Source organism: Dromiciops gliroides, chromosome 1 (assembly GCF_019393635.1).
Source record: "Dromiciops gliroides isolate mDroGli1 chromosome 1, mDroGli1.pri, whole genome shotgun sequence".
NCBI lineage: Eukaryota > Metazoa > Chordata > Mammalia > Microbiotheria > Microbiotheriidae > Dromiciops > Dromiciops gliroides.
The window spans coordinates 602023021-602050986 of NC_057861.1; the positions used below are offsets into that span (position 1 = coordinate 602023021).

The following is a 27966-nucleotide window of genomic DNA, read 5'->3' on the forward strand; positions in this document are numbered from 1 at the left end:
AATGGCTTAACTATTCTCAGAAATACAATGATCTAAGACCATTCAAAAAAGAAAAGAAAATACACTCTTACTAATACAGATAAGCAGCAATAGCACAACTTCATTCCTGAGGCAGGATCATAGCGGTTAGAGCTGAAAGGGTCTTAACCCATTTACCCTGACTCCAAGACAGGCCTTCTGTCCACTATAACAAGCTGCCTCATGCAAAATATATATACAAAGTAACTAGCTACCAAATGAGGGACTGGGATGGTGGAGAATATCTGGACGCTGTCTGGGAAAGATGCTCCGCTCAGCTCTTGTTCCCTCTACCTTGGGCTGTCAGAAGTCTGCCTGGCCCCATTTTTCTTCCTCCCCCTTCCCTTTCCCTCCTGGTCTCCATGAGGGAGAGGTGATGTGTAGCAGGCAAGAAAGCTCTCCAAGGACCCACCATCTATAATTCTAGTGGTCCCCACAGAGGGGAAGCTCAGGGAGCTCATTACCTTACTGAGATCCCTAAGGGTCTGAGTTGAAGCTTTATCCTTCAGAGGCTGCAGAATAAACTTACCAATCTAAGCCTTCTGTGCATCTTGGAGGTACACTTAGGCTTGGCTCTTCGTCCCAGCTCTGTCATTGACTGTGTTCCTTTGGGCAAGTAAATTCTCATCTCAATTTTCTCATCCAGAAAATGGGGAGAGGGAAAAAGCAAGCAGTTGTTTTAGATGATACTATCAGGTCTCTTCACCTTTAAGACTGTGATGCTAAAAGGAGTCTTAATGATGAGAGGGAGAGGGAATTATTGTTTGGGTTGGAGGAGGTGGGGAGATGTTGACCTAGAGACAGCATGGCATGGCTGGTAGGACACTGGACCTTAGAGATGAGAACACTTTAGTTCTAATCCTATCTCAGATACTTATTAGCTCTGTGACCCTGGACAAGTCATTTATCTTCTCAGCCTCAGTTTCCCCATTTAAAAAATGAAGTGATATTAGACTCCATGATCTCTAAGGTCCCTTGAAGCTCTAGCCTATGACTTCCTGGGACCCACCAGTTAACCCTAATGGGGAGGGAGGGAGCTGGCCTGCAATGATGTCACAATAGGCAGCTCTGGGATCAGTGGGGTGCAGGGTGGGGTACGGGGACGGGAGGGTATCTGGGAGGATACCAAGAGGGGAGATGGATCACAGCAGCCCAGCAACACCTATAAACAAGTGGTGCAGGATCCTCGGGAACAGGGTACTTCCAGATGCTCAGGCAGAGCCTCTGGAAGGCACTACCCACAAAGGTGGTGCCTGGATTCCACCATGTTCCTCTTTGCTCATAAGACCAAGACTCCTATAAGTACCTACACCGACTCCTATAGACCCCCATCTTCCATCAAGCAAGACTATAAAGACCCACCGTTATGGGCGTGGGAAGAGAACAAGTTTGTAAGCAAGGTGAGTAGAGGAATAAAAAAATGTGGGAAATGGAGGAGGGAAACATGGACGGGGTTGGGAAGGAGAGGTGATGAGATCTCATCCATCTGAGAGCCAATTGTGAAAGAGTGTGATGGGAGACGAGTGTATTTGTGACAACATATGCCCATGTCTGTGTGTGTGAGTGTGATAGTGACTGTGCATGAGATGAAATGTTTGCCACTTGTGTAACATTGTGCATATCTCTGGGTCTGGAAGATTAGACTCAATATTCTCTGAGATCTCTTCCAACTCCAAGATTCCATGGTTCTATTATGTGTAGAGTGTGTGTGATCACGACTGTGTGTCTCTGTGCAGGAGTATGCATATTTGTGAAGGCCTTTGTGTGTATGAAATCGATTGCCCACTCATGTTTGAGAGAAATGGTGGTTGGATGTGGGAGGTCATTCAAGGCAACCCACTGAGGTAGCACAAGGTACCTATGAGGTTTCAATCTGTCCATCATTGGCCTGTAGGGATTAAATTATGTCTCTCATATAAGGAATTAGCCCTTAGGACTGCCTCTGCCCTTATCTCTCTTTTATATTGCACTTCATCACATTTTCAAATGACTTCACATCCTTAATTTAATTTGATGCTATAGGTTAATCTGGGCAGGCATTATCTCTACTTTGGGAGAATGAGACTGAGAAGTAAAATGACTTCCCCAAGGTGACACAGAATAGTGGGAAATAGCTAAGATTAGAACCTGGGTATCTTCTCATCTCTACTCCCCCCACACTCTGCTTCTGGGTAATGACTCCAGAAGGGTGCAGGCTGGGAAGCTGCAATCTGGACCCTCTGAGATCAGGGATGCAGATTTCTCTCATCCCACTGGGGGCATTCCAAAGACTCATTCACCCCCAGACCACCCCCATGATTTCTGAGATAGTTATCTCATTTATCTGTATCAATGAAAGGGAAATGGGATTTGGATCAGAAACCCCTTTTTGTCTGTCTTTGTCCTACCACAGAATTGCCCTCATTCTGCCTGACTGAGCTTTTTAGCACAGGGGCAAAGGAAAACTAGCCTGGAATTCCATCCTGGTCATGGAGAATCCACAAGTAGATTATCAAGAATTGAATGATAATGCTACAGTGGAATTACAGAGTTCTGGTCATCTGTCATTCCATCCATGTTATAGGCAAACAACTAGCTTGGAAACAAATAAAATACATCTTTCCTACTGCTCTCTCAGGGGTCAGTCTATCAATGCCCCTGATACTAGTGGGTCAGCGCTACCCATTGCCCAAATAAAGCAAGTCAAGTTCCTCTCCTTTCTTCCCCTCTTTGCTTTTTTTCCCCTCCAGGACCCATCCCAGCAGTTCTTCAATTCCTGCTGTAAAATTCTTTCTAATATTTAGCCTCGTTCCCTTTTTTTTTTTTTTTTAGTGAGGCAATTGGGGTTAAGTGACTTGCCCAGGGTCACACAGCTAGTAAGTGTTAAGTGTCTGAGGCCGGATTTTAACTCAGGTACTCCTGATTCCAGGGCCGGTGCTCTATCCATTTCGCCACCTAGCTGCCCCAAGCCTTGTTCCCTTTTGCTCTTTTCCTGAGGGAAGACAAATCAGGCATGAACTATAAAATGACAAGCTTGAAAGGATTAACTGAATCTACAACTTGTCTGGAAGGTTTTGAACCTTGGTGAGGAAACTCGGGATAAGAGAGAGCAGGTAGAAGGGACCAAGAAGAGGTCCCTGGTAGAGACCTGGTTCAAAGGTCAAGGGGCTTCTATGTAGGGGCATTTCCATCTCCCTGATAGAGACAAACGACTGGATGAGAAAGAAACCAGGCCTTCTCAGGGAGCCCCAGGTGTGAAAGATAAAGATAATTAATCAATAGAATGAGGCAATGTGGTAGAGGGAAAGAACCCTAGAGCCAGAAGCCCTGGGTCTGAATCCTAGCCCTCACTTGCAAGTTTTGCCACCATGTGCAATTCCCTTTTCCCTCTGGTTTTTGTTTCTTCTTCTGTAAAATGGGGGATGGTAGGAATTGAAAGATGGGTGGGGAGGAGAACTTCGGCTATGAATATCAGACACACATGTCAGTTCATTTTTACTTAATTGTTTTCTTACAAAGGAAGAAGGGGTGGGTTGGGGAAGAGGGAAGAATATTGGAAAGTGATTCAGGTAGTTTTTTTTAAAAGCATATCAACAGGGGGCAGCTAAGTGGCACAGTGTATGATGGAGCATGGACCCTAGATTCAGGAGGACCTGAGTTCAAATACGGGCTCAAATATTTGACACTTACTAACTGTGTGACCTTGGGCAAATATCACTTAAGCTCTCATTGCCCTGCAAAAAAAAAAAAAAGCCTATCAACAAAACTAAAATTAAAAAAAAAGGTTTAGATTAGATCAATAGTTTTCAACTTTTTTGAGTATGAAAACTCCTTTTGAATGCAAACACAAAAAAAGCTCACATCTGATAGGAGTTGGATTTTTTATTAGTCTATGGAAGGCATATTTGCTTATTCTTAGATTTGCAAATAAATTCAAAGACCCCTTGCAACAATTCCACAGCCACCCAAGGGTTGATTATTCATGATCCATCAGTTAGGACCCACTAGAGAATCTGAGAATAATAGAATCATAGGCCCTACCAGCTCTGGTTCCTATGATTATAGTTATTGAGTATCCATTTTACAAAGATCCTTAGACTAGAGCAGGGCTTCTTAAACCTTTTCCACTTGTAATCCCTTTTCCCCCAAGAAATTTTTATACCACCCCGAGTATATAGGTTATATAAAATAGGTATTGTAAAGCTGCTATCTGTAAGGTGTCTAAAATTCTAGCTAGACTGTCTAAAAATCTAATGAGTGGTTGCCATAGAGTATAAGCTTTAGCAAGAGTTTAGACTTTTAAGTATTTATTAAGGAGCATATGAATTTGGTGAGGAGAGAGAAAGAGGCCAAGATTCCTTCATCTATCTATTTCAGCGAGCCAGCATCTCAGCTCCACTCAGAACAAGGTCCCAGGTGAAAGAGAGACCCCCCTCACTCCTCACTCCTCCCAGAAACCTCTTGTGAAACAGGAAACAGGGCCATCCATACACACACAGCTCCAAGCTAATTGGCTGATAGCTTTGATCAACAGTACCCACAAGCAAACATCACTTCCTGACACCAAGGTCACATGGCTATGTCCTCAGGCCAGGGCTCACAAAATGTTCCTCCCAGCAGGGGACGTTATTCCAACTCTCACAGTATACATAATATTTTACTGTTGCCAATTTTTTTTTGTATGCCATATGGGGTCTCCACCCACAGTTTAAGAAGCTAGGCACCAGAGAATAGGGTGGACACAAAAGTCTTAAGGTGGTCTACTCCTATCTTCATGAAGCTTTTAGATGAAGAGGCAAGATTCTAAATAACATCAGGCAATGCAAGCTTAGATCCAAGTTCAGGGAATAGAGTGTGCTCACTGCAGAAGCTCAGCTGCACCACTAGGGCACTTAGGAAACTTGCTGAGAAGTGAAGGATGGGGCAGATTAGGTCAGGATGGGGGGGGGGGCGCATTCTAGATAGTGGAAAGTGGTATAAACAAAGGTGAAAGCATAAAGAAGCAAGGCACTGGAACAGGATGGACCTGGCTAAAACAGGGGATCTATAGATAGGGAACTATGGGAGATCATTTGGAACTAGACTGTAGAGGCCTATGGATGATTTAGAACTGCAAGGGAATTTTAGAATTATTTAGTCCAACAGCCTCATTTTATAGATGTGTAAACTGAGGCCCAGTTATGCTTGGCTGTATATTGGAGATGTATATCTATAGATAGACATACACATATGTACATATGTGGGTATGTATGCATGTGTGTATGCATATATACACATACACACAAAAATATACACATATCACAACTACATGTGCATATATACAACTACACACATGTATATGCAAACATACATATACACACATACATCACTATCATAGGAACTACATCTGGCATTCTAGTTAGTTATAATTTTTTTTTCTATGAAACTCTACTGAGCCTATATTCTTATCTGTCAGTAGAGGGAGGAGGTAGGACAAGGGCCAAGATTTAGGGAGATATAATGGCTTACTTTCCTATTGGAAGGATTTTCCAGTGGGCAAGGAATTAGATTTGTTTTGTTTGGTTCCAAAGGGCAGAACTAGAACCAATGTTTAACAATGAGACTGTATTTTTTTCAATATAAGGGGAAACTGCATAATAGTTAAAGCTACCCAACAACAGAAAAGGGTTGGCTTGGGTAGATAGGAGGTAGTTATGAATTTCCTGTTATTAAATAATAGCAAAGGTTCCTCTAAAGGTCAGCGCTAAAATTTGATAATGCTGTGCTCCTACTATTTTTTCCAATAAATTACTAATCTTAGTAACTCACTAATTAATCTTAGAATGTTAGCACTGGATGGGATTTTAGAAGATCAATGGTTTCATTTTTGTTTTGTTTTGTTTTGTTTTTGTGGGGCAATGGGGGTTAAGTGACTTTCCCAGGGTCACACAGCTAGTAAGTGTCAAGTGTCTGAGGCCGGATTTGAACTCAGGTACTCCTGAATCCAGGGCCAGTGCTTTATCCACTGCACCACCTAGCTGCCCCCATCAATGGTTGCATTTTACAGATAAGGAAACCGAGGGCCCACAGTGGTGAAATGATTTGACTGAGGTCACATCTAGTCAGTGGTAGACTAGGAAGTAGTGCCAAGGTGTCCTGAGTAGAGGAGTCCTTTCTAGTTCTATCATTCTATGATTCTTTGATTCTATTCCATATAGAACAAAATATAAAGAACTACCAATGCATTAGTGTAGTCATGTAATATCTAGCAATTGTTCACATGTTATTTACTGATTTCAATTTAGCTCTATTTCTTCTACAACAGAAGAAAGCTAGGAAAAGTATTGTTTTCTGTCTTCTGTCCCCATCTCTAACCAAGGCTGGGAGCAAGCCATTTGGCATGTTGACCCCAAAAGTGCAGTGTTACAATTGAGGGCTACTAATATTAGGCAATGGCTTCACCTATCTGAGCCACAGTATAGAAAACTATTGACTCCCTCTAATCACCCACTAGTTGTCTACACAAGCTCCCTCATTGTACAAGCTCTTTCAGAACTTTTAGCTCTTGATACCTTAATGGAGAGTTGCTCATTGTAAGATTATTTGTTGTTGTTGTTGTTGTTGTTGTTGTTGTTTTGGTGTGGGGCAATGAGGGTTAAGTGACTTGCCCAGGGTCACACAGCTAGTAAGTGTCAAGTGTCTGAGGCTGGATTTGAACTCAGGTCCTTCTGAATCCAGGGCCAGTGCCTTATCCACTACACCACCTAGCTGCCCTCATAAGATTGCTTTTTAAGGAACCCTGTCCTTGGAGCATTTGGTCTTATGCAGGATTTGATTCTTCCACCCCCACATTGTGAGTTTCTATATATCCTGCCCTTGAGTCAGGAAAATTGCTGCTACTGGTATAGGGTAGATGTGTAGTGTCTTTCGTCTGCTCTCAATGGGAGGTCCCCAAAATGGAAATCTCATTTTTTGAATGAGCTGTTGGGAATTGACTCAACATTAGTTAAACTGTTGTTGGTTAGTCCGTGGACTGGGATGAAAGTTAATTCTCAGTTGAGTTGGTCCCCAAGTTCATATCTGAAGCACTACCCACACATACCAGTAGAGGGAGGTAGACAAAGGGGAAAGTCATTACAATGGAAGTAGGAATCAGAAGACCTAGGTTTTAGTACTGGTTCCAAACCATGTTACCTTGAGCAAATTTACCTCTTTGAATCCTTGGTTTCTTCATCTGAAAAAATTATAACTTTTTGCAAATTATCTTTCCCTTTAGAAGTTTTCCATTTTTTAAAAGAAAGGAAAGATATATGATTGCCAAATTGTTACATTGTCTAATAATGTTATTTGAATTTTCTTTCTATTTGAAGGTGTCTTCATTTCTACAGTTGTTGTAATTGTGTTTATTGTTGTTTCGGTTCTGCTTTGTTCATCTAAGTCTTCCTATTTTGCTTTGAAGTCTTCAGATAACCCACTACATACACTCATATTAACTTAATATGTTCAACCTGACCTCAGTCTTAGGACACACTGTTTGCTTTCAAATTTGGGGAATTACAAATTATACTGCTATGAATGTTTCCTTTCAGATAAGTCTTTTCTTGCTGTCAGTAGCCTCCTTTGGGTATTATCTCAATACTAGGATAAAGAGGATAAACACTTTTGTAACTTTTCTTACATAATTCCCAATTGTTTTTCAAAGTGATTGGGACCAGTAGTGCCTATTTTCCTGAATCCCTGCTTTGCCAATCTGGTCAGGGAGAATTTTGGTCTTAGGAGAGATGACAACATAGAAGAAACTAGCCTTCCATAAAGGTTCAGGGAACTAGAGTTTTTTATAAGTGCAGCAAACTACAATAAACAGAACCCTTCTCCTCTCTGCCCCCAATGCTTTTAGATATTATACCAATCATAAATAGATCAGTTAGGAATAAACATAAGGTTGAGGTTGTTAGAACTTCTTTGGTGTCAACAGCTAAAGTCAATGGACTTATCAGTCAGTCTAGTTTTTGGTTTTTTTGGGTTTTTTTGGTGAGGCAATTGGGGTTATGTGACTTGCCCAGGGTCACACAGCTAGTAAGTATCAAGTGTCTGAGGCCGGATTTGAACTCAGGTACTCCTGAATCCAGAGCTGATGCTTTATCCACTGCGCCACCTAGCCGCCCCCAGTCTAGCTTTTTTAAATCTCCATTTCTCCTTCTTCCTTCTGGAGGAAGGATGCCTAATCTAACTAGACTATTATCTGCCAATACAGAATTGTTCTATCTTTGGGAATTTCATGTGTGTGACATGGTACCACAGAGTTTTTTTTTAATTTGCAATTCTCTGATCATTAGCAATTTGGGGCATTTTAAAAATGGCTGTTGACAGTTTGCATTTCTCCCTTTGAGAACCATTTGTTTGTATCCTTTGATCTTTGGGAAATAGCTTTTGATCTTACATATTTGTGTCAATTTCCAATAGATTTTGCATTTTATACTTTTATCAGAGTAACTTGTGTAAAGATTTTTTCTTAGTCTTTATCTTTTCTTCTAAGTCTAGCTGCTTTAATTTTATTTGTTCAAATAAGTTCAAAAGTTTAAAAATTGTTTAATAATTATCTATTTTGTCTTTTGTAATATTGTCTATTCTGTGATTCATTCCCTTTCCGCAATTGTGAGATATAACCTTCCATTCTCCTTTAACTTTTTCATAGTATGACTTTTTATTCATCTATTTTGAATTTATTATAATCTATGGCATAAGATATTGAACCATCTTTGCATTTCTGGCATAACTCCAATTTGGTCAGAATGATTTTAATTACTTTTTGACAGAATTTTATTTAATATTTTTGCATTAATATTTATTAGTGATATTGGTCAATAGTTCTTGTTCTTTGCTCTCACTCCCTGATTTCAGAATCTAGGACATGCTTATCTCATAGGAATGTTGTAGAGTGCTCTCTTTCTCTGTTTTTGAAAACAGTTTTTGTAGCATAGTTTCAGATGTCATAAAATTTACTTGTAATCATCTTAACCTAGGGTTGTTTTGTTTTGTTTTTTAAATAGGAGTTCATTTGTGACTAGTTTGGTTTTCTGAGCTATTTTTCTTTCTTGGAATAACTTTTTAGATAATTTTTTTCCAATTTTCATTAATTTTGGTATTTGATCTTTTTATAGGTATTACTTTTATTTAAGTTTTCAGTTTTTTGTTAAATAATTTTGTTCAGTAGTTTCTGATATTTATTTGTGTCCTATTTGATCTGAATAATTCTTTTCATTTTTTATTCTGTTATTTTGGGTTTATTCTCCCTCATAAAACCAAATTATTTAGTGCTTTAATAAACTTTATTAATATTTTAATTAGGTGTTTTATTTACTTTATTAATTTTTTAAAATATTGTGTAATTTATCTCACTTTTAACATTCCAAATCTCCACTTTACATTTGTTTGGGAACTATTGTTAGTCTTCTAGGTTTTTTATTGTATTCTCAAATCATTAGTCCTTTCTTTTTCTCCTTTCTTAATGTGGTCATATATACAAAATTTCCTCTAAGGACTGCCTTAGGTACAGCTCATATATTTTACTGTGTTGACTCATTATCTTCTTGTGTGTGTGTGTATGTGGAGCAATGAGGGCTAAGTGACTTGCCCAGGATCACACAGCCAGTAAGTGTCAAGTGTCTGAGGCCAGATTCAGGTCCTCCTGAATCCAGGACCGGTGCTTTATCCACTGTGCCACCTAGCTGACCCCAGTATTCTTTCATAATATTAAAAAGTATTTAGTAATTTGGCCTTTGATTTACTCATTATTTAGGATATCATCATTTCATCCTAATTTAGGGTTATATCTCTTATTCCTATTTCTTACAATTTCACATTATAATCTATAAATTATATATTTAAGATATCTACTTTCCTACTGACTTCTTTATGGCTTATCACATGGTTTTTGTTTAGGACACACAGAAACCTGAGAATACATATATTCTCTGAGATTTCCATTTAGGAGTCTCCTTAAATATCTTAAAACTTTCCCAACATTATTTAAATTTATAATGTCCTTTTTCTTTATATTTCTATTAGATTTGTCAAGTGCCAGGAATATAAAGGTTATCCAAAATTAATATCTCATTATATTTAGTTAGAATTTCCTTCAAGACTTGGTTACTATGCTATTTGATACATGTATATTGGGCCCTGTGGTCTTGATTAGTATCATGAATTTTAAATGATGTCTGCAATTCCTGAGGTGTTTTTTTGATCACTGAAACATAGTGGATTTTATTCCAGCCTTTTACTTTGAGTTTGTATGAATCTCCTGCTTCAGATATATATCCTATAAGCAGAAAATTGTTATTTTTTTTGTTTTCTAATCCATGCTATAATTTATTCTCTTTTCATTGGTGAATTAATTCCATTAACATTGAACATTTCAATTGCTAAGCTTTAGATTAAATATTTGCTTCTGGTATAGGTAATTTTCCTCTGTAGTGATATACCTGATCCTTATATAGGCATAGAGGACTGGAGGAGAAAAGAAGAAAGGTGGGTGAGCATCATTTCCCATCTGTCTTCATGGGCATGGTCTGGGGCTATACTCAGTTCAATCTTCACATAAACTACCAGATTTTTTTTTCTGAGCTTTAAACTACCCCTTCCCCCTAGACCTCTCACATGTGTTCAGAAAGAAGTTTCCTTCCTAGATCTCATATATATTTAGGGAAACAGTTTCTTTTCTTTTTTTGCAGGGCAATGAGGGTTAAGTGACTTGCCCAGGATCACACAGCTAGTAAGTGTCAAGTGTCTGAGGCCAGATTTGACCTGAGGTCCTCCTGAATCCAGGGCTGGTACTTTACCCACTGCACCACCCAGCTGCCCCAGGAAGCAGTTTCAATTTACAACTTAGAGCCTGAACTTGGAATCTGACCAGGTTCTATCTTGGATCAAATAATCTAGAGTTAAAACATAAAGATAATTATGATACAATACTTCATAAATTTATTAAAATTGATTTCTGCCTCCATTACCCATTAAAATTCTTATTTCCTTCCCACTTTCTCATGACCAGAGGGAAATACATCTCTATTTTATATTAGAATATATTACTAAGTGAGATCAGAATAACAAAAAGAGGTAATATGTATATAGCATTTGAAAATCTGCAAAGCACTTTTATATGTGTTCTCTCTTTTAAGCTTTACAGCAAGCCTGCAAGGCGGGTGATATTATTACTCCATTTTACAGATGAGGAAATTAAAATAGGTTAGTGATGTGCCCAAGGTCACACAGCTAGTAATAGTCTGAGGTGGAATTTGAACTTAAATCTCCCTGATTCACAGTATTCTATTCACTGTTCATATATATAATATTAAAACTCCAAACCTCTAGCCACCTATTGCTCCTAGCAATTTCAGAATTTCCAACTCTCCAGTTGTAGCTGTATCCCCCTGTTAAAAATCTAAATTCAGGGACAGCTGGGTGGCACAGTGGATAGAGCACCAGCCCTGGATTCAGGAGGACCTGAGTTCAAATCCGGCCTCAGACACTTAACACTTACTAGCGCTGTGACCCTGGGAAAGTCACTTAACCCCAATTGCCTCACCAAAAACAAAAAATCTAAATCCAATGAAGCAACAAGCATTTATTAAGCATCTACTATGCTCTTAAGAGCTGGCATACAAAGACAAAAAAGAAAATAGTCCCTGCCCTCTAAGAGCTTACAGTCTATAAGGGAAGAGGCAAATGAAAGGTATGAACATCATATACTGCCAGGGAATAAAAAGTAGATAGATAGATGATAGATAGATAGATAGATAGATAGATAGATAGATAGATAGATAGATAGATAGATAGATAGTGACACAAATACAGATGATACAGATACAGATATAGATATAGGGGTAGGTGTAGATGTAGAGATAGAGATAGATATATAGATATGTCATTTTGAGAGGCACAAGTAGATGAGGGCAAATCAAGAAAGTCCTCAGGTAGAAAGTAACACAGCTTTGACGGGAGGTAAGCATTTTTTAAAGCAGAGGGGAAAAAGGTATCCACTCTAGGCTTGGAATACCTTTGGCCTCAACAAAAGCAGGAGGTAAGGAGCTGGTTAGTTTTATGCAAAGGGCAGCAAGTTAGGTCAGTTTGGCTGGATTATGGAAGGTGCAAAGAGAGGTATGAGGTACAATAAGACTGGAAACATAGGCTGGAGTCAGATTGTGAAGGACTTTAAATGCCAAACACAGGAGTCTATATCTTTGTTTAAAGGCAAACAGGAGTCCATGGGGCTTTTGTGAGGAAAGTAACCATGATCTGACTTGGGCTTTAGGAATAGCATGGCAGCTTTGTAGAAGATGAATTGGGAAAGGTGAGAAACTTAAGGTAGGGTGATCAATTAGGAGGCTCTTGCCATAGTCTAGATGAAGAATAAAAAGACCTTCCATGGGGGTGGTGACTGTAGGAACAGAGAGCAGAGAATGAGTTTTAAGAGATGGTGTGGAGGAAGAATCAACAAAACTTAACAATTGAGTGGATGTAGGAATGGGGCAGGAAGAGAATGTTGTGGAGTTAGGAAAACCAACAAGATTTAGTATCTGATCAGCTACATGAGTGAGAGAGGGTGAAGAGTTGAAGGTAAAGCTAAGTTTATAAATATGGAAGACTGGGAGAATGGTGATCCAGAAGGAACAGTGGGAAAAACCAAACAGAGCTGGATTGGGACTTGGGGGTGAGGTGGGGTGGAGTGAGCCAGACTGAATGGGGAAGAGATAAAGCAATAGCAAAGGGTAGTATGGGTATCCCTTAGACAGCCAGGTATACTGCACTATCAGAAAAGGGATAAGAAGATGAGGGAGTTTGTTAGCCATAGGGGGCTCTTAGCCTTAAGAAATTTGTGAATAATGGGGCAGCTAGGTGGCACAGTAGATAAAGCACCAACCCTGGATTCAGGAGAACCTGAGTTCAAATCTAGCCTCAGACACTTGACACTTACTAGCTGTGTGACCCTGGGCAAGTCACTTAACCCCAATTGCCTCACCCCTCCCCCTAAAAAAATTTTTTTAAAGAAATTTGTGAATGTCAGAGGGTGAAACTACAAGTATACTTTCACCAAAAGAACAAATGCATACCAAGGATATTTGTAGAAGAAAATTATCAGGCATTCCCTCATTCACATTACTATACTTCTAAATAGGGCAAAGGGATGTACCCAAGATGGCAAGTAGTAATGTACTCCTGTAGATAAGGTATCCATTTCTGCAATCACCATCCACACTTTAGAGTCAGTCTAGAATCTCTCCAGAGGTATCTGGCATCCCTGAGACTTGGGGGTCCCAGGAAATCCCAATGCAAGCTTAGTGTACCCCACTTCATTTCATCCAGGGTTTCCCATAAATCCCATTGGCCTCTTCTAGCAAGTTTCCCATTCAGGCAGTCAAAGCCAAGGCCTCATCCTACAGGTAAAAAGCTGCTACTTCCAGTCTATGTAGATGGAGGAGAGATAGAGAGGGAATATAGTGAGAGGGGCTAAAATGGAGGGGGTGCAGAAAAAACAGAAGGAAGGAAAGGGAGAAAGAAGAGAAAAGGGAGGGGATGAGAGGGGCAGAAAGAGAAAGGAGGAGGGAGAAGGAAGAAGAGAGGAAAGAGAATGGAAGGATAAAAGAGGAAAATCAAGAAAAGAAAGAAAAGGGTACAGAGAGGAAGGCAGAGATATGAAGAATACTGCATCATAGCTTTTTTAATTCCCACCAGAGCTTCGGGATCTTTAGAACAGTCCAGTGTGGTTCATTACAACAGCTGAGTCATTCTACCTGGCTCCCCTCCCCTCCCACTTTCATTTACTTAGGAGTCATGACAAAAATGAAAAGCAAAATACTTGTGGATTACCACAAGGCAGGGGGCTATGTTTAGTTTCCCTCCATTTGGAGCTTGTTATAGTTTCTTCTTCTTTAGATCAGCACTGGTTTTTTTAAACTGCCTGCTTTTTAACAGCCCTTCTGTCCTCTAATATAATATACAAACATGTATTGTTATGAACCCAGTGCCCCCAGAACAAAGCTAGCTACACCTCTTCCTGGAGAGGGGAGATTCTACGGGTATCCCTTAGGGCTCAATAGTATCTTTCTCTAATGCTATTGGATCAAGCCCCGATCCCTATGTATTTCTCTCTCTCTCTCTCTCTCTCTCTCTCTCTCTCTCTCTCTCTCTCTCTCTCTCTTTGCAGGGCAATGAGGGTTAAGTGCCTTGCCCAGGGTCACACAGCTAGTACCTGTCAAGTGTCTGAGGCTGGATTTGAACTCAGGTCCTCCTGACTCCAGGGCCGGTGCTTTATCCACTCCATCACCTAGCTGCCCCCCTATGTATTTTTCTCCAGTGTTAACCCTTAGTATTTCTCTTATGTCGCTGATATCCTCCATAAGTAGTCACCCCAATATCATTTAACCAATTACCACCAAATAATTTTTAGAAAAGGATATTGAATAAGATATAGCAAGAACAGAAGTTAATTTTTTTATTTTAATTTTTTTCTTTTGCATGGCAATGAGGATTAAGTGACTTGCCCAGGATCACACAGCTAGTAAGTGTCAAGTGTCTGAGGATGGATTTGAACTCAGGTCCTCCTGAATCCAAGGCCTGTGCTTTATCCACTGTGCAACCTAGCTGCCCCCCAAGAACAGAATTTAAAAAGCATTTCATGCACACACACACCTGGGAACATACTTTCCTCTTACCATTTTGGTCCCTAGGGAAAGTGGTCTCAACTTTAAAGTAGTTGCTACAAAGCATTCACCCACAGCAAATTAACTTCTGAAGACAGCATAGCAAGTTGCTGCTGCTCCCTCTCAGCTGCCATTTGATCTATTGGTCACTCAGGACTTCACTTCCCACTATATTCAGCATCAAGCAAGAACTCCAATTTCCAGATCTCTGCTTGTTGGCTCCCCAGCCTTTTTGGAGAACAGATGTAAAGAGAAAAACAATAGAGGTCACACATCTGCCTAGGTAGAGAGGGCTTGAGGCTCCTCGCTTTGCAGTGGCTTTATAGTATGTCTTTCTCACTCAAACTAACTAGGCAGGAAAGAGAGATGGAAATCATGCAGTTAGTGTCTTTTGTAAGTATTCCCAGTTTCAACTTAGCCAATCAATCTTCTTCATATGGCAAACAGACCAGAAACAGTATATTCCAAAATCCACATGGAGATTACATCAGGCAGATCACACTGAATGCTCCTAAGGGCTGGGTTTGGCTAGTCCCTCCTAATATCACATTCTAACAATCCAATCTTAAACCCTGCTTTCCTTTAACCCACTAAAGACAGAGCCAGAATTCTATTTTTATTGATATGATCTTTTTTCTTTTTAATAATTTTTGCTTACTCTTTCCCACATAATACCCCCATATGAATTAATAAAATAAAGGAATTATCTCTATATCCAAGGTACTGAGATGGTAAGAGAACATTCAACTGCCCTTGAAAAATTTAAATCACCAGACCCAAATGAACTACACCCTCAGGGGATGGAAAGAACTAACAGATGTGATTGCCTAGCTTCTGTCAGTGACATTTAAGTGATTAGAAAGATGGGGAGAGAAGTACCTCAATACTGCTCCAGGAAGGTAGGATGGTGTCATTGGTGTCAGCATCTAGCACCACTCTGGCACACAATAGGTGCTTAATAAATGTTTATTGGTTGATCGATTAGAGAAAGATAAATAACACTTTTTTTTAAACAGAAGTTGGGAAGAAATCTGCAACCTCCCCTACTCTGCTGGCCCCAAACTGACGTCCTATGTACCTCTTGCAACTCACTGCTCTATGTACTAGTCATCCTACATAGCTAGAATTCACTTTACTCACCTCTACTCCACTCAGACTGCTTTACTTTCTTTAAGACGTGCTGTAGATGAAATCTTTTTTGATTCCCTCAAAGTCTAATGCCTTCATTTTCCTGACTATCCTGTATTTATCTTGTGTATATTTATCCTGCGTATGCTTTAAAATGTATATCTTGTCATCCCTAATTGAATGTAAGTTCCTTGAGAACAGAGATTGCTTCTCTTTTTTTTTTCCCTTGCTATCCCCAGGTTAGCAAAATTTCCAGCACATAACAGATAAAACTAAAGAAATGCATAGTGCAAATGTAGAAAGAAAGAAAAAAGCAATGTCCATAGCAGGTCAGGCCAGACCAGTCTTATTTCCTTTTATGCCAGTTATAAAAATGGGTGGTGGTTGTTGTTGAGTCATACCCGACTCTTCGTGACCCCCATTTGGAGTTTTCTTAGCATTTACTTCTCCAGCTCCATTTACTTCTCCAGGTCATTTTACAGATGAGGAAGCTGAAACAAACTAGGTTAAGTGACTTGCCCAGGGTCACATAGCTAGTAAGTGTCTAAGGCCAAACGTGAACTCAGGTCTGACTCTAAGTCCAGCTCTTTATCCACTGTGCCATCTAGCTGCTTAAACTGGTACATCAGAGAAATGTATGTTCGATGTTTTTGCTAAAATACGGGCATTTACCTGGATTTTAGCAAAGTACTTGATAAAGTATCTCATATATTTTTGTAGAAAAGATGGAGTTATGTGGTCTAGTTAATAGTAGAATTAGATGAATTTGGACTGGTTGAATGACAAAGCTTAAAGAGTAGTCAGTATGGAAGGAGGTTTAAGCTTTGTCATTCAACCAGTTCCAAATTCATCTAATTCTACTATTAACTAGACCACATAACTCCATCTCCTGTTTATCAATGAACTAGACAGAGAGATATCTAGCATCCTCTTCAAATTTACAGATAATACAAACTGGGAGAGATCACTGGATGACAGTTAGTGTATAAAAAGATCTTGGCTAGGGGCGGCTAGGTGGCGCAGTGGATAAAGCACCAGCCCTGGATTCAGGAGGACCTGAGTTCAAATCTGGCCTCAGACACTTGACACTTACTAGCTGTGTGACCCTGGGCAAGTCACTTAACCCCCCATTGCCCCGCAAAAAAAAAAAAAAAAAAAAAAAAAGATCTTGGCCAGGACAGCTAGGTGGTACCATGGATAGTGCACACATCAGGAGGACTTGAGTTCAAATGTGGCCCCAGACACTTACTGGCTGTGTAACCATGGGAAAGTTACTTAACTCCTATTGTCTCCAAAAAGAAAAAAGAAAGAAAGAAGAAAGAGAAAAGAAAAGAAAAGATCTTGTTAGGCTAGAAACACTGAGCCTAAAGCTAATAAGATGAAATTTAATAGGACAAATGTAAAATCTTAAAACTTAGGTTCAATATTGACTTCACAAGTACAAGATGGGAAGGAAGAGAAGAGATACATGGTTATGAAGAAGTTGGAAAAAACTGGAGATTTCAAAGACTGCTAAGTCAATATGAATCAATATAAAGTCAAGGCGTAGACTGGAACAATGAGCAGATAAAATAGAATCCCGCCATAAACAGATTCCTTGTTTCTTTTCATTTCTTTCAAAGGTCAAGAATTCTCAGATTGATTCACCAAGTACTGTCCTCTAGCTCTGTTGCATTCATTTTTTTTATTTTATTTTTTTTTTGAAGGGCGATTGGGTTAAGTGACTTGCCCAGGGTCACACAGCTAGTAAGTGTCAAGTGTCTGAGGCTGGATTTGAACTCAAGTCCTCCTGAATCCAGGGCCAGTGCTTTATCCACTGCGCCACCTAGCTGCCCCTGTTGCTTTATTATTATTTTTTATTTTTGGTGAGGCAATTGGGGTTAAGTGACTTGCCCAGGGTCACGCAGCTAATAAGTGTCAAGTGTCTGAGGCCAGATTTGAACTCAGGTCCTCCTGACTCCAGGGCCGGTGCTCTATTTACTGTGCACTGTTGCTTTATTTTTTAAGGTCTTAGCTTTTCCAGTTTTCCACTTATATACTTTTCTATGCTTCATTCTGCCTGGGTCATTCTTCTCCTCAGAGAGTCCACTATTCATTGAGATTTTCCACAATACTTCTACTTTGTCACTTCTCATATGCATCTTCTAGAATTCTTCCTCCAGGGACTTCATTCCAGATAATATAGATTCCAGATCTTTTTTTCCATCGCAGATGGTCATTCTAAGTCCATTTGGAGGTTCTGGGAAGATGTCCATTCTCTCCTTTATATACACAATTGTTATTGCAGATCCAATCTTTCCTTCCAGAGATTTCTCCTTATTCTTTTGTCCTCTAATATTTATTTGTTTGTGGTGGGCCCTCTTTTTGCTTATTAATTTCTTCAGTAATTCTGGTGATTTGCCTTCAAAGTTTCTTCTGTCAGGCGTTTTTTTTCCTTTCTCATTTTTTTTTGTGGTTCTTTTGTTTTATCTGGTACATTCACTGTTATTTTTAGATGGAGCAGATAAGCTAGGCTTAGTCACAAAACAGTCCGCTCATCCTGTACCTAGGGAGCTTGGTGCTGCAATGAATAAAGCACTGTTCCTAGAATCATAAAGACCTGAGTTCAAATATGACCTCAGACATTTATAAGCTGTATGACCTTGGGCAAATCACTTAATCTCTGTCTGCCAAGTCACAACCTATGTCAGCTTCAGTTTCCCCCAACTGTAAGATGATCAATAATAACATTGGGGCAGCTAGGTGGCACAGAGGATAAAGCACCAGCCCTGGAGTCAGGACCTGAGTTCAAATCTGACCTCAGACACTTAACACTTACTAGCTGCGTGACCCTGCGCAAGTCATTTAACCCCAATTGCCTCACCAAAAAAATAAATTAAAAAAAATAAATAATAACACCTACCTCCCAGGGTTGTTGTGAGAGTCAAATGAGATAATATTTGCCACTTAACACAGTGTCTGGCAAATATTAGGTACTTAATGAATACTTGTTCCCTTGCCCCTCCCCCACTGACCATTCAAAGTCCTGTGAGTCAATAAGTATTTTTACTTCTTTGTGCTTGTATGTAAGTATACCCCAAAATAGGAATAATAACCTGAATTTTGTCCAACTTACTTGATTACTATGCTACACTTTGGAAGCTGAACTGGTGAATATAAAGGATCAGAAGCCCTTCCAAGTAGTTATATTACTGTTGAAGAATTGACTCAGTACTGAGGTTTGCATTTTTCTGGTTTAGCCAATATAAGTCTTTTTACTCATGGTAAGAGAAAAACTAAAGTGTGGACACTCAATCCGGTTTTACAGGCACTTAAGCTAAGTATGGTTCATCAATTTATAGTCTTACAACTGGATTGAGAAGACAAAGGATAAATTGGGATCATACAAAGTTGAAAGACAAATTGAGAGAACTACAGCTCTGGGGAGGAAGGTACAAATTTAGGAGACCATTGATGGTTGCATTAGCAGCACACAGCATTAACCAGACTGTTCTGGGAACAAGTACTGCAAGTTAAGCAGGTGCATTTCGTTGTTTTGCTTGGAGATATCATACTTTCCCCAGGGAACTCCTTGTTTTGCTAGAAGAAACTCGTAGTTTCTTCATACTAGCAATGATTTAATTTATCCATAGGCCTGTGCAAGATTATCAAGATCTCTAGAAGTACACAAAATATGAGCTTGCTTCCTGATTTCACATTACCAATCACCTTGTCCATAAACTGTTGAGAAGGGAACACAGATATAATTCCTTTTCATCTGTCCTTGGCTTCTTGCCCATGAGTGAACTCAGAGCAAAACAACTTCCACTCTCTTCTCCCTTTCCTAGAGTCTCATGTCTGGTGGTGTCTGTTAAATTCTGCTTTATTTCTCCCTCTGTGGAAGGCTTCATGGGCCCAAGGTTTTATGGTCTCCAAGTAGAAAAGGAGGCGGGGGCGGGGAACCACAAAGGTAATGATGAGATAACTAAAACATAAAACATTGCAACATTGCATGAAGTGCAAAACAAATTCATATGTAAAATCATAGAATCATCAGATTTAGAACTGAAAAAGAAGCCCAAAACTCATCTACTAAGGGAGTTTTTAACCTGGGGTCCATGAAATTGTGGTTTTTAATAAATATATATATATTGATAACTATTTCAATATAATTGGTTTTCTTTTTAGTCCCAAGTATTTTATTTTATGGATTTAAAAGCTATTCTGAGAATGGGTGCTTGGTTTCATCAGATTGCCAAAGGGGTCCAGAACACTCGAAAAGCTAAGAATTTAATCTAGTTCAGATCTCTCCCTCCCACTTCTCCCCACCTATTTTACAAATGAGAAAACCAGGTCTGTTGAGCAATAGGTCTGCCTGGAGATCAAGGAAGGATTTATGAAGTAAATGGCATTTGTGTTGGACTTTAAAGGATGACTAGGAATTCAGCAAGCAGAGAGGGGAAGAGAAGGACATTCTAAGAAAAGAGTACAGTCAAACATATGGCAGGCAGAAAGCCTAGGATATCTTTGGGGAGTAAAAAAATTAGTTCCACTTTGGCTAGAAAAGAGAATCTGTGATCAAATAATGTCAGATAAGGGTGAAAAAAGGAAGGTGACACTAAATAGTGAAGAGCTTTAAACATTAGGCAAAAAAAAAAAATTGAATCAATCAGTTCAATCAATAACCATGTATTGAGCACCTACTATGTGCCAGACATTGTGCTAAGTACTAGAAATACAAAAAAGAGGCAAAAGACAGTCCCTGCCCTCAAAGAGCTCACAATCTAATGGGGGAGGCAACATGCGAACAAAGCAAGCTATATGCACAATAAGTAGGGAGTAATTAACAGAGGAAAGGCACTAGAATTAGGAGGGGTTAGAGAAGATGTCTTGTAGAAGGCAGGATTTTAGTTGGGATCTAAAGGAAGCCGGGGGGGGGGGGTCAGTAGTCAGGGGGTTGTAGGGTGCCAATTTAGACACTTCCCTCTGAGAATTCTCTAGGAGATGTCATCCATTTTGATAGATATAGTTCCTTCCTGACTAAGGGTACCTTGTTCTTTGCTAAGTCATAGTGCTGGTATCAATTATCATTCTCTCTTCTTCCATGAGTGATAGAAACTTGCTTTCCCACAAAGCTGCTATGGTGAGACACCAAAAAAAAGGTCCCCAGAGAGGCAGTTATACTAAGTAGATAAACGAGCTGACCTTCAAGTTAGGAAAAGGTTGGTCTAAGTCTTGCCTCTAACCCAGCCTTCTAGAAAAGAGGAGGACTTCCTAGATGGTGCCTCCTGGATAGGAGAGGAGCAACCAGGAGCCTGAGGAACTGGAGAGGACCTGAGTTCAAATCCAGCCTCAGACACTTGACACTTACTAGCTGTGTGACCCTGGGCAAGTCACTTAACCCCAATTGCCTCACCGGAAAAAAAAAAAGACCCTTGATGTTTTTGCTTTCCATGGGGTGAAATATAGCTTATCCTGTATCAGATATATATAGTTAGCTCAAATGCTTGCATGGGAACTGTACTAAAACCATTTCTGAGAACTAGACACAAAGAAAATTCTGAGGTGTCAGTGGGAGAAACTGGGTAGGGGCAAAATGAACAAAATGAGCTAGATAGAATAAGTGACTCATGAGAAGCCTCCAAGATTGAACCCAGCCCATGTAAACTTAGAGCTTGAGGTTCTAAGACACAAGTTGCATTATTATTAGATAACTCAGTCTGAATCTTTTTTTAAGAGTCAGAAACTTAGGCCAGGGACAAAGGGCATATAATATATGAGGGTACTAGGACTTCAGAGTCACTTGGTATCAAGGGCACCTATGGTAGTGGTATCATATAGGTAGTAACTTTTTTTACTACACACACGCACATATATGTTTATGTATATGGACATATGTATGTGTGTGTGTATATACATATATATTAAACTACTGCCAATCTAGGATAAGTTTTTAACTACTTGCTTATAACTTATCAGAGTGAAGGCATTAATTTGACACTTTAATGGGTAGGTCTTAGAGTTCTCTGCTCGTTCTGATTCCTTATGTCTTCTTTGTACAAGAAAGATATTCCTCCTTGTCTCAGCTTTTCTTAAAGAGCAAAAGATAAAGCTTGTGTGTGTGTGTGTGTGTGTACAGGAAGCAGCTATGGCCCACATAAAACCCTGAGATGTCTATTTCTAATCAAGAGAGATTAAGTCTCTTCCACTTAAAGCCTCTGAGGCTCAGAGATGGTATAAAAAATTAATTTGCGTCTTATACTAAAGCTTAGCCATTAAATACTGTGCCATTTTCCAGCCTAGTCACCTGTCACAGACCTACTAGCATGAACTGTTTATATCAAGGGACTGAGTAAATGATTTTTCTTTACAACATTTTAAAACCACAAATAAAGTAACCAGTTTTTAAGACCGAGATATAGTAGTTTCTTCAGCACCAAGCTAAGGATCATAGACAATGGGGAGCCACTGATGTGCCTTGAGCAGATTTGTGTAATCAGCCCCCTATATTAAGAAGATTCATCTGGCATCAGGGCACACCATGGTTAAGAGAAGAAACCGGAATCAGAGAAACCAGTTAGAAAGTTATTATGTAGTAAATAGAGAAAACATGATAAATGGGAAGGCTCTAGATTTGCAGATAGAAGGGTTAGGTTCCAATTCTGGCTCCGCTGTGTATACTTTGGTACATGGTTATAATGGTAACTGGGATTTATGCAGGACTTTAACATTTGCAAAGGGCTTTGAATGTGTTATATCATTTGTGTCTCACAGTAACCTTGTGTAGATATGGCGAATATTATCATCCTCAATGTATCGAGGAAGAAACTTGAGACCCAGAATATTTAAATTAATCTGCTCATGGTAACATAGCTAGTATCAGAAGCATGATTTGAACCCAAGCCTTCTTGACTCCCCAAACTCTAGCACATGATCTACTACACCACATACCTATACTACCACATTTCCTTTCTATGAAGTGCAAATTAGTTATAAAGTGAGGATATTGGACCTGAATGATCTCTAAGCTTCCTTCCAGCTTTTGATCATATAACGAAGAAAGACACAGAGAAAGAAAAGAGAGACGGACACTCCATGGTATGGTGGAAAGAACACAATATAAGTCACAGGACACTTAGGTATTAATCCTGGCCCAGTTACTTACTACCCATATGACCACAAACAAATCATTTCCCCTTTGGAGGAAAGAAAATGCAATACAGTAGAAAGAACATTGACTCTTTATATATATATATGTGTGTGTGTGTGTGTGTGTGTGTGTGTGTGTGTGTATGTGTATATATATGTATAAAATTTTATTTTCCCAAATTACATGTAAAATACAAATTTTGACATCAATTATTTTTTCATAAAAGTATTTTATTATTCTCCAGTTACACGTAGAGATAGTTTTCAACATTTGTATTTATAAGAACATCAATTTTTTTAAAACTTTGTGTTCCGAATTCTCTTCCTCCCTCCCCACCCCTCCCCCAAGAACTCAAGCAATTCAATATAAGCTATACATAAGAAGTCATGCAAAACATTTCCACATTAGCCAGGTTGTGAAAGAAAACAGACAAAAACAAAACTTCAGATAAAGGAACTAACCTCCCCCAAAAAATTATGCTTCAATATGTATTCAGATACCATCATTTCTCTCTGTAGATGGATTGCATTTTTCATAAGACCTCCAGAACTGTCTTGGGTCATAGCATTGCTGAAAATAACTGTCATTCACAGCAGATCATCTCACAATATTGCTTTTCTTTTGTATACAGTACATTTCACTTTGCATAGCTCATGCAGGTCCTTCCAGGTCTTTCTGATAGCATCCCTGTTCATCATTTTTAAAAAATAGTAAACTACATTATATAGTAACTTTAAAGAGAGATTACCTCTACAATAAACCCATGAGGTTGATTAGTTGCAACAGCCAGTAATAGATAAACATTATATAGTACCTTATACCTGACAAAGAATTTTCTTCACTAATAGCCCAGCCAAAGTACCCATGCTTTTGTTATCATCATCATCAATCAATCCTCAACTTCCTCCAATTTGTCTTCAATCCATCAATCATCATCATCATCACCTTACATTACTCTTCGCCTCTGCCTTCAAAATTTTTTTTCACAATTTACTATTGTTTACTGTTTCTCTTCATCCTATTCCCTCCCCATGATATTTACTCTATTTTCTATCTTCTTTTATCCTATCCCTCTTCAAAAGTGTTTTGCTTCTGACTCTGCTCTCCCATCTTTCACCCTTATCACCTTCCCCTCCTACTTTCCTGCAGTGTTAGATAGATTACTCCACCCAATTGAGTGTGTAAAGAACATTGACTCTTAAGTGAAAGTATCTAGATTCAAATCCCAACCCTGACACTTACTATGTGACCCTTAGTCAAGTCACTTAACAACCTGGACCTCTGTTTTCTCATCTCTAAAATAAGGAAGTTGACCTAAATGGCCTCTGAGATCCCTTCTAGCTCTGTAACTGTGAACCTCCAAATGTCTCTTTCTAGGGCTCAGTTTCCTCATCTGTAAAATGATGATCTCTAAAGTCTCTTCTAGTTCTATTTTTTTTTAAGTGAGGCAATTGGGGTTAAGTGACTTGCCCAAGGTCACACAGCTAGTAAGTTTTAAGTGTCTGAGGCCGGATTTGAACTCAGGTACTACTGACTCCAGGGCTGGTGCTCTATCCACTGCGCCACCTAGCCGCCCCCTAGTTCTTTTTTTTAACATAGATGTTGATATTTTGACATCACCTAGACTTCCTACTGCATCCCTACTCCTCCTCCCACTCTGAGAAAGCCATTTCTTCGTAACAAAGAATTTCTCAACAAAAGAAAAACAAGATAAAATTTTCAGCAAAACCAACACACATATATATGTATATGCATGCATACACACACACACACACACACACACATATATATATATAAACTTAAATTATTTGCAATGTTCTGCACCCAGCTATTCCCTTAGACACTTCTGCAAAGAAAAGGACGCAGCGTCCTCTCTTTTCTCTCCTCCAGGGCCAGGCCTATGCTTTCTCATCTCACAACATTCATTTTCTACTTCATTATGGTAGGTGCTTTTCCCATTAGCACTATTGTAGTAAAAGCATTGTGTATATTGGGTTTTTAAAACTAAATGTATTTTTGTATTCCAAACAACCCTCTTCCCCCACTGAAAAAAAGCATTTCTGTATACACAGCAGAAGTTAAAAGAGGGCTGGCTGTGAAACCATAAATCTCTAATTCATACCTCTTGCTTTTTTTTTTAAGTGTACAACAAAATCCATGTTATTTTCAAATCTGTCCTGCTTGTCTCTATTTTGTCCCAAACTTCCTTCTGTTCTCTTTGTGCATTTTAAAAACTGAGTGGCCTGCTTTTTTCAGCATGATTCCTATCCTCCTCCAGCCCAATGTAGATGCACCCCAAAGTCCAGGACAGCCAGCCATGGATATGTGGGAGCAATTGCTGAGGTACACAGTGCACCCATCCTTGAACTAGTAGGAAATCCATCAAAAGACTTAAAGATGAAGCACATTAAAGGAGGAATCCATTACTCCTCATCACTTGCAAACTTGTCATTTGTATAATTTAAGATTCTAAATGTGGATTCTAATCTGTTCCCCCAGTTTTGGGGAAAACTGACTAAAATCACTGATAAAACGAGTTTAGGTTTTTAAGGGTTTATTGAAAAATAGAAAGAAAAAGATTGAGAACAGAATTCCAACAGCCTGGCATTCCTGTCTTTCCTCAAATTTCCTGTGAAGTCCTCTGCCACCACCACCACCATCAAGTCAGGAACCCAAAAAGAGCGAGAGCTCTCCGCGCAGGCTCTCTCTCCTCCTTCCTGTCTCCTCCCAGAAAATAGGAGGCTCCTCAAGTTGATTGGCTGGTAGCCTTGATAGACAGCACCCATAAGCAAACGTCATTTCCTGACGCCAAGGAAAAGCCACATGGCCTTGCCCTCTGAGGCATTTTCCTCATGGCAGAGCTTTCCCACAGCAAGTCTCCAGTAGGTGGCATCATTCCAATCATTACACATTGTTGATGATGAAGAATTTGACTCTTTTTTAAGGAAACAACTGCTGATGGTGGTGCTGGAAGCTTACTTATCTTTCCAGCCAACCAATTTCTACATTTAAGTAATTCTTGACTCTATTTGAGTGTTACTGTGGCTTCCAGAAGTTATTGATTTTTGAAGTTGAGGGTTTTAATTGCACTGACTTTTTAAAAATATGTTTGGATTTTACTTGTCTGCAGAAGTTATAGTAGTGAACATTTGGTTTTGTGCAAATTTTTATTTCCACTCTGGCAGATAAGTTAAATAGGGCAGTTAGGTGGCACAGTGCATAGAGCCTGGAGTTAGGAAGATCTGAGTTCAAATTTAGCCTCAGACACTTACTAGCTATGTAACCCTGGGCAAGTCACTTAAACCCTGTTTGCCTCAGTTTCCTCCTCTATAAAATGAGTTTGAGAAGGAAATCACAAATCATTCCAGTATCTTTGCCAAGAAAACCCAAAATGGGATTACAAAGAGTTGGACCAAACAGCTACAACAATAGATAAGTTAAAAACATATCCAAAACAAACAAACAAAACTACTAAGTATGGTCAAGCAAGCAAATCCATAGAGTGGCCATGTTCAGAAATGGATGCCTCTTTCTGCACCTTGGATCCATCACCTCTCTGTCAGGAAGTGGATACCACTTCATCGTTAGTCCTCTGGACACACGGTTCATCATTGCATTAAGTTCTTAATTAATTCTTCCAAAATTATTTTCTTTACAATACTGTTGTTCTTGTATATATTTTATCCTGATCTTGCTCACTTCTACCCAGGATCCTCTGAAATCATCTCTTTCATCATTTCTCATGGTGAAACAATATTCCATTGCATTCACATACATTCACAGTTTGTTCAGTCATTCTCCAATTGATGGACAACCACTTAGATTTTAATTATCTTCTTTTCTTTTAAATATCCCCTTCAGGATCAAAAAGTTGGTATTGCTTTCAAATATTTCCACCCACCCTGCCCCAGTTTTATTCTTGCCTTTAATCCTTACCCACAATTCCCACACATTTCCCTATCAAGCTTGATGTAAATCTATACAAAAATATTTGTGAGTATTCAACCCTTTCAGATAAGAATGAGCTTCATCTGAAACCCACTCCTCCCATCCCTTCCTCCATGTTTTTATATTGTCTTAATCTTTCACAACTATGAGGAATGACAAATTCCATCTTCTTTCTACAAATGAAGTATTTTTTTACCCTTCTTTTCCCCCCTTAAAACTCTCAAAACAAAGCCAATTCACCATTCCCCCATTCTTTGTTTTCCTTACTACCTTAATAACTTTTGAAGATATTAAGGTTTTTAAAGAGACACTTGTTTCTTCTCTTCCCATTAGCATATTATCACTGACAACTTCAAGTTGTTCAAACTTAATTTACCTTTCTAGGTTTCCTTTGACTCTTGTGTTTGCATTTCAAAGTTCCCATTCAGCTCTGGTCATTTTATCAGAAATGCTTGAAAGTCTTCTATTCCATTAAAAATTCATTTCCCCCCTATAAAATCATACTCAGCTTCACAGGGTTAAATTATTCCTGGTTATAAACCTGTATTTGTTGTCTTTTGGCTTATCGTGTTCCAAGATTCCTCTCACTTAAAATAGAAGCTGCCAGGTCTTGTATGATACCGACTGCAGTTCTGATACTTGAAATATTTCTTAAACTCTAGATGCTTCTAGTATTTTTTCTTTGATGTAAGAGCTCTGTAGTTTGTTTTATTATTAAATTTTTTAATGTTATTTATTATATATTATAAATTTACTATTAAAATTATTTCAATTATCAAGTATAGCAAGGAAAGGAGGAGGGGACAGAAGAGAGTAGGGAGAGAGGGGGAAAGGGAGGGAAGAAGGGAGGAAGGAAAAAGGAGAGAAGGAAAAAAGGAAAGGAGAGGAGAAGAAAGAGGAGGGAGGGAGGGAGAGGATGGAAAGTAATGAGGGGGACAATTAAAACAAATTCTCACATAGGCTATGTCCAAAAATATATTTCTTATCCTGTATATTAGTCTGTCTGTCATAGGATGGGCAGCTTTCTTCTTCATCAGACATCTGGAATCTTAATTGATCATTTCATTTATCAGAATTCTTACA

General features: G+C 39.1%; 1 protein-coding gene across 2 annotated transcripts in view; it reads left to right on the plus strand.

The window, feature by feature from the left end:
• The first annotated feature begins 1151 nt into the window (after positions 1–1151).
• The window catches only part of C1H9orf24 (chromosome 1 C9orf24 homolog), a 62923-nt gene continuing 36108 nt past the window's right edge, over positions 1152–27966 (plus strand). Inside the window, exon 1 of one of the 2 annotated variants that reach the window (XM_043978983.1) lies at positions 1152–1418. In XM_043978983.1, the coding sequence (XP_043834918.1) occupies positions 1284–1418 (135 nt within the window). In that variant the 5' untranslated portion in view covers positions 1152–1283. The remainder of the gene's footprint in view (positions 1419–27966) is intronic. The other variant, XM_043978982.1, reaches the window with a different exon arrangement.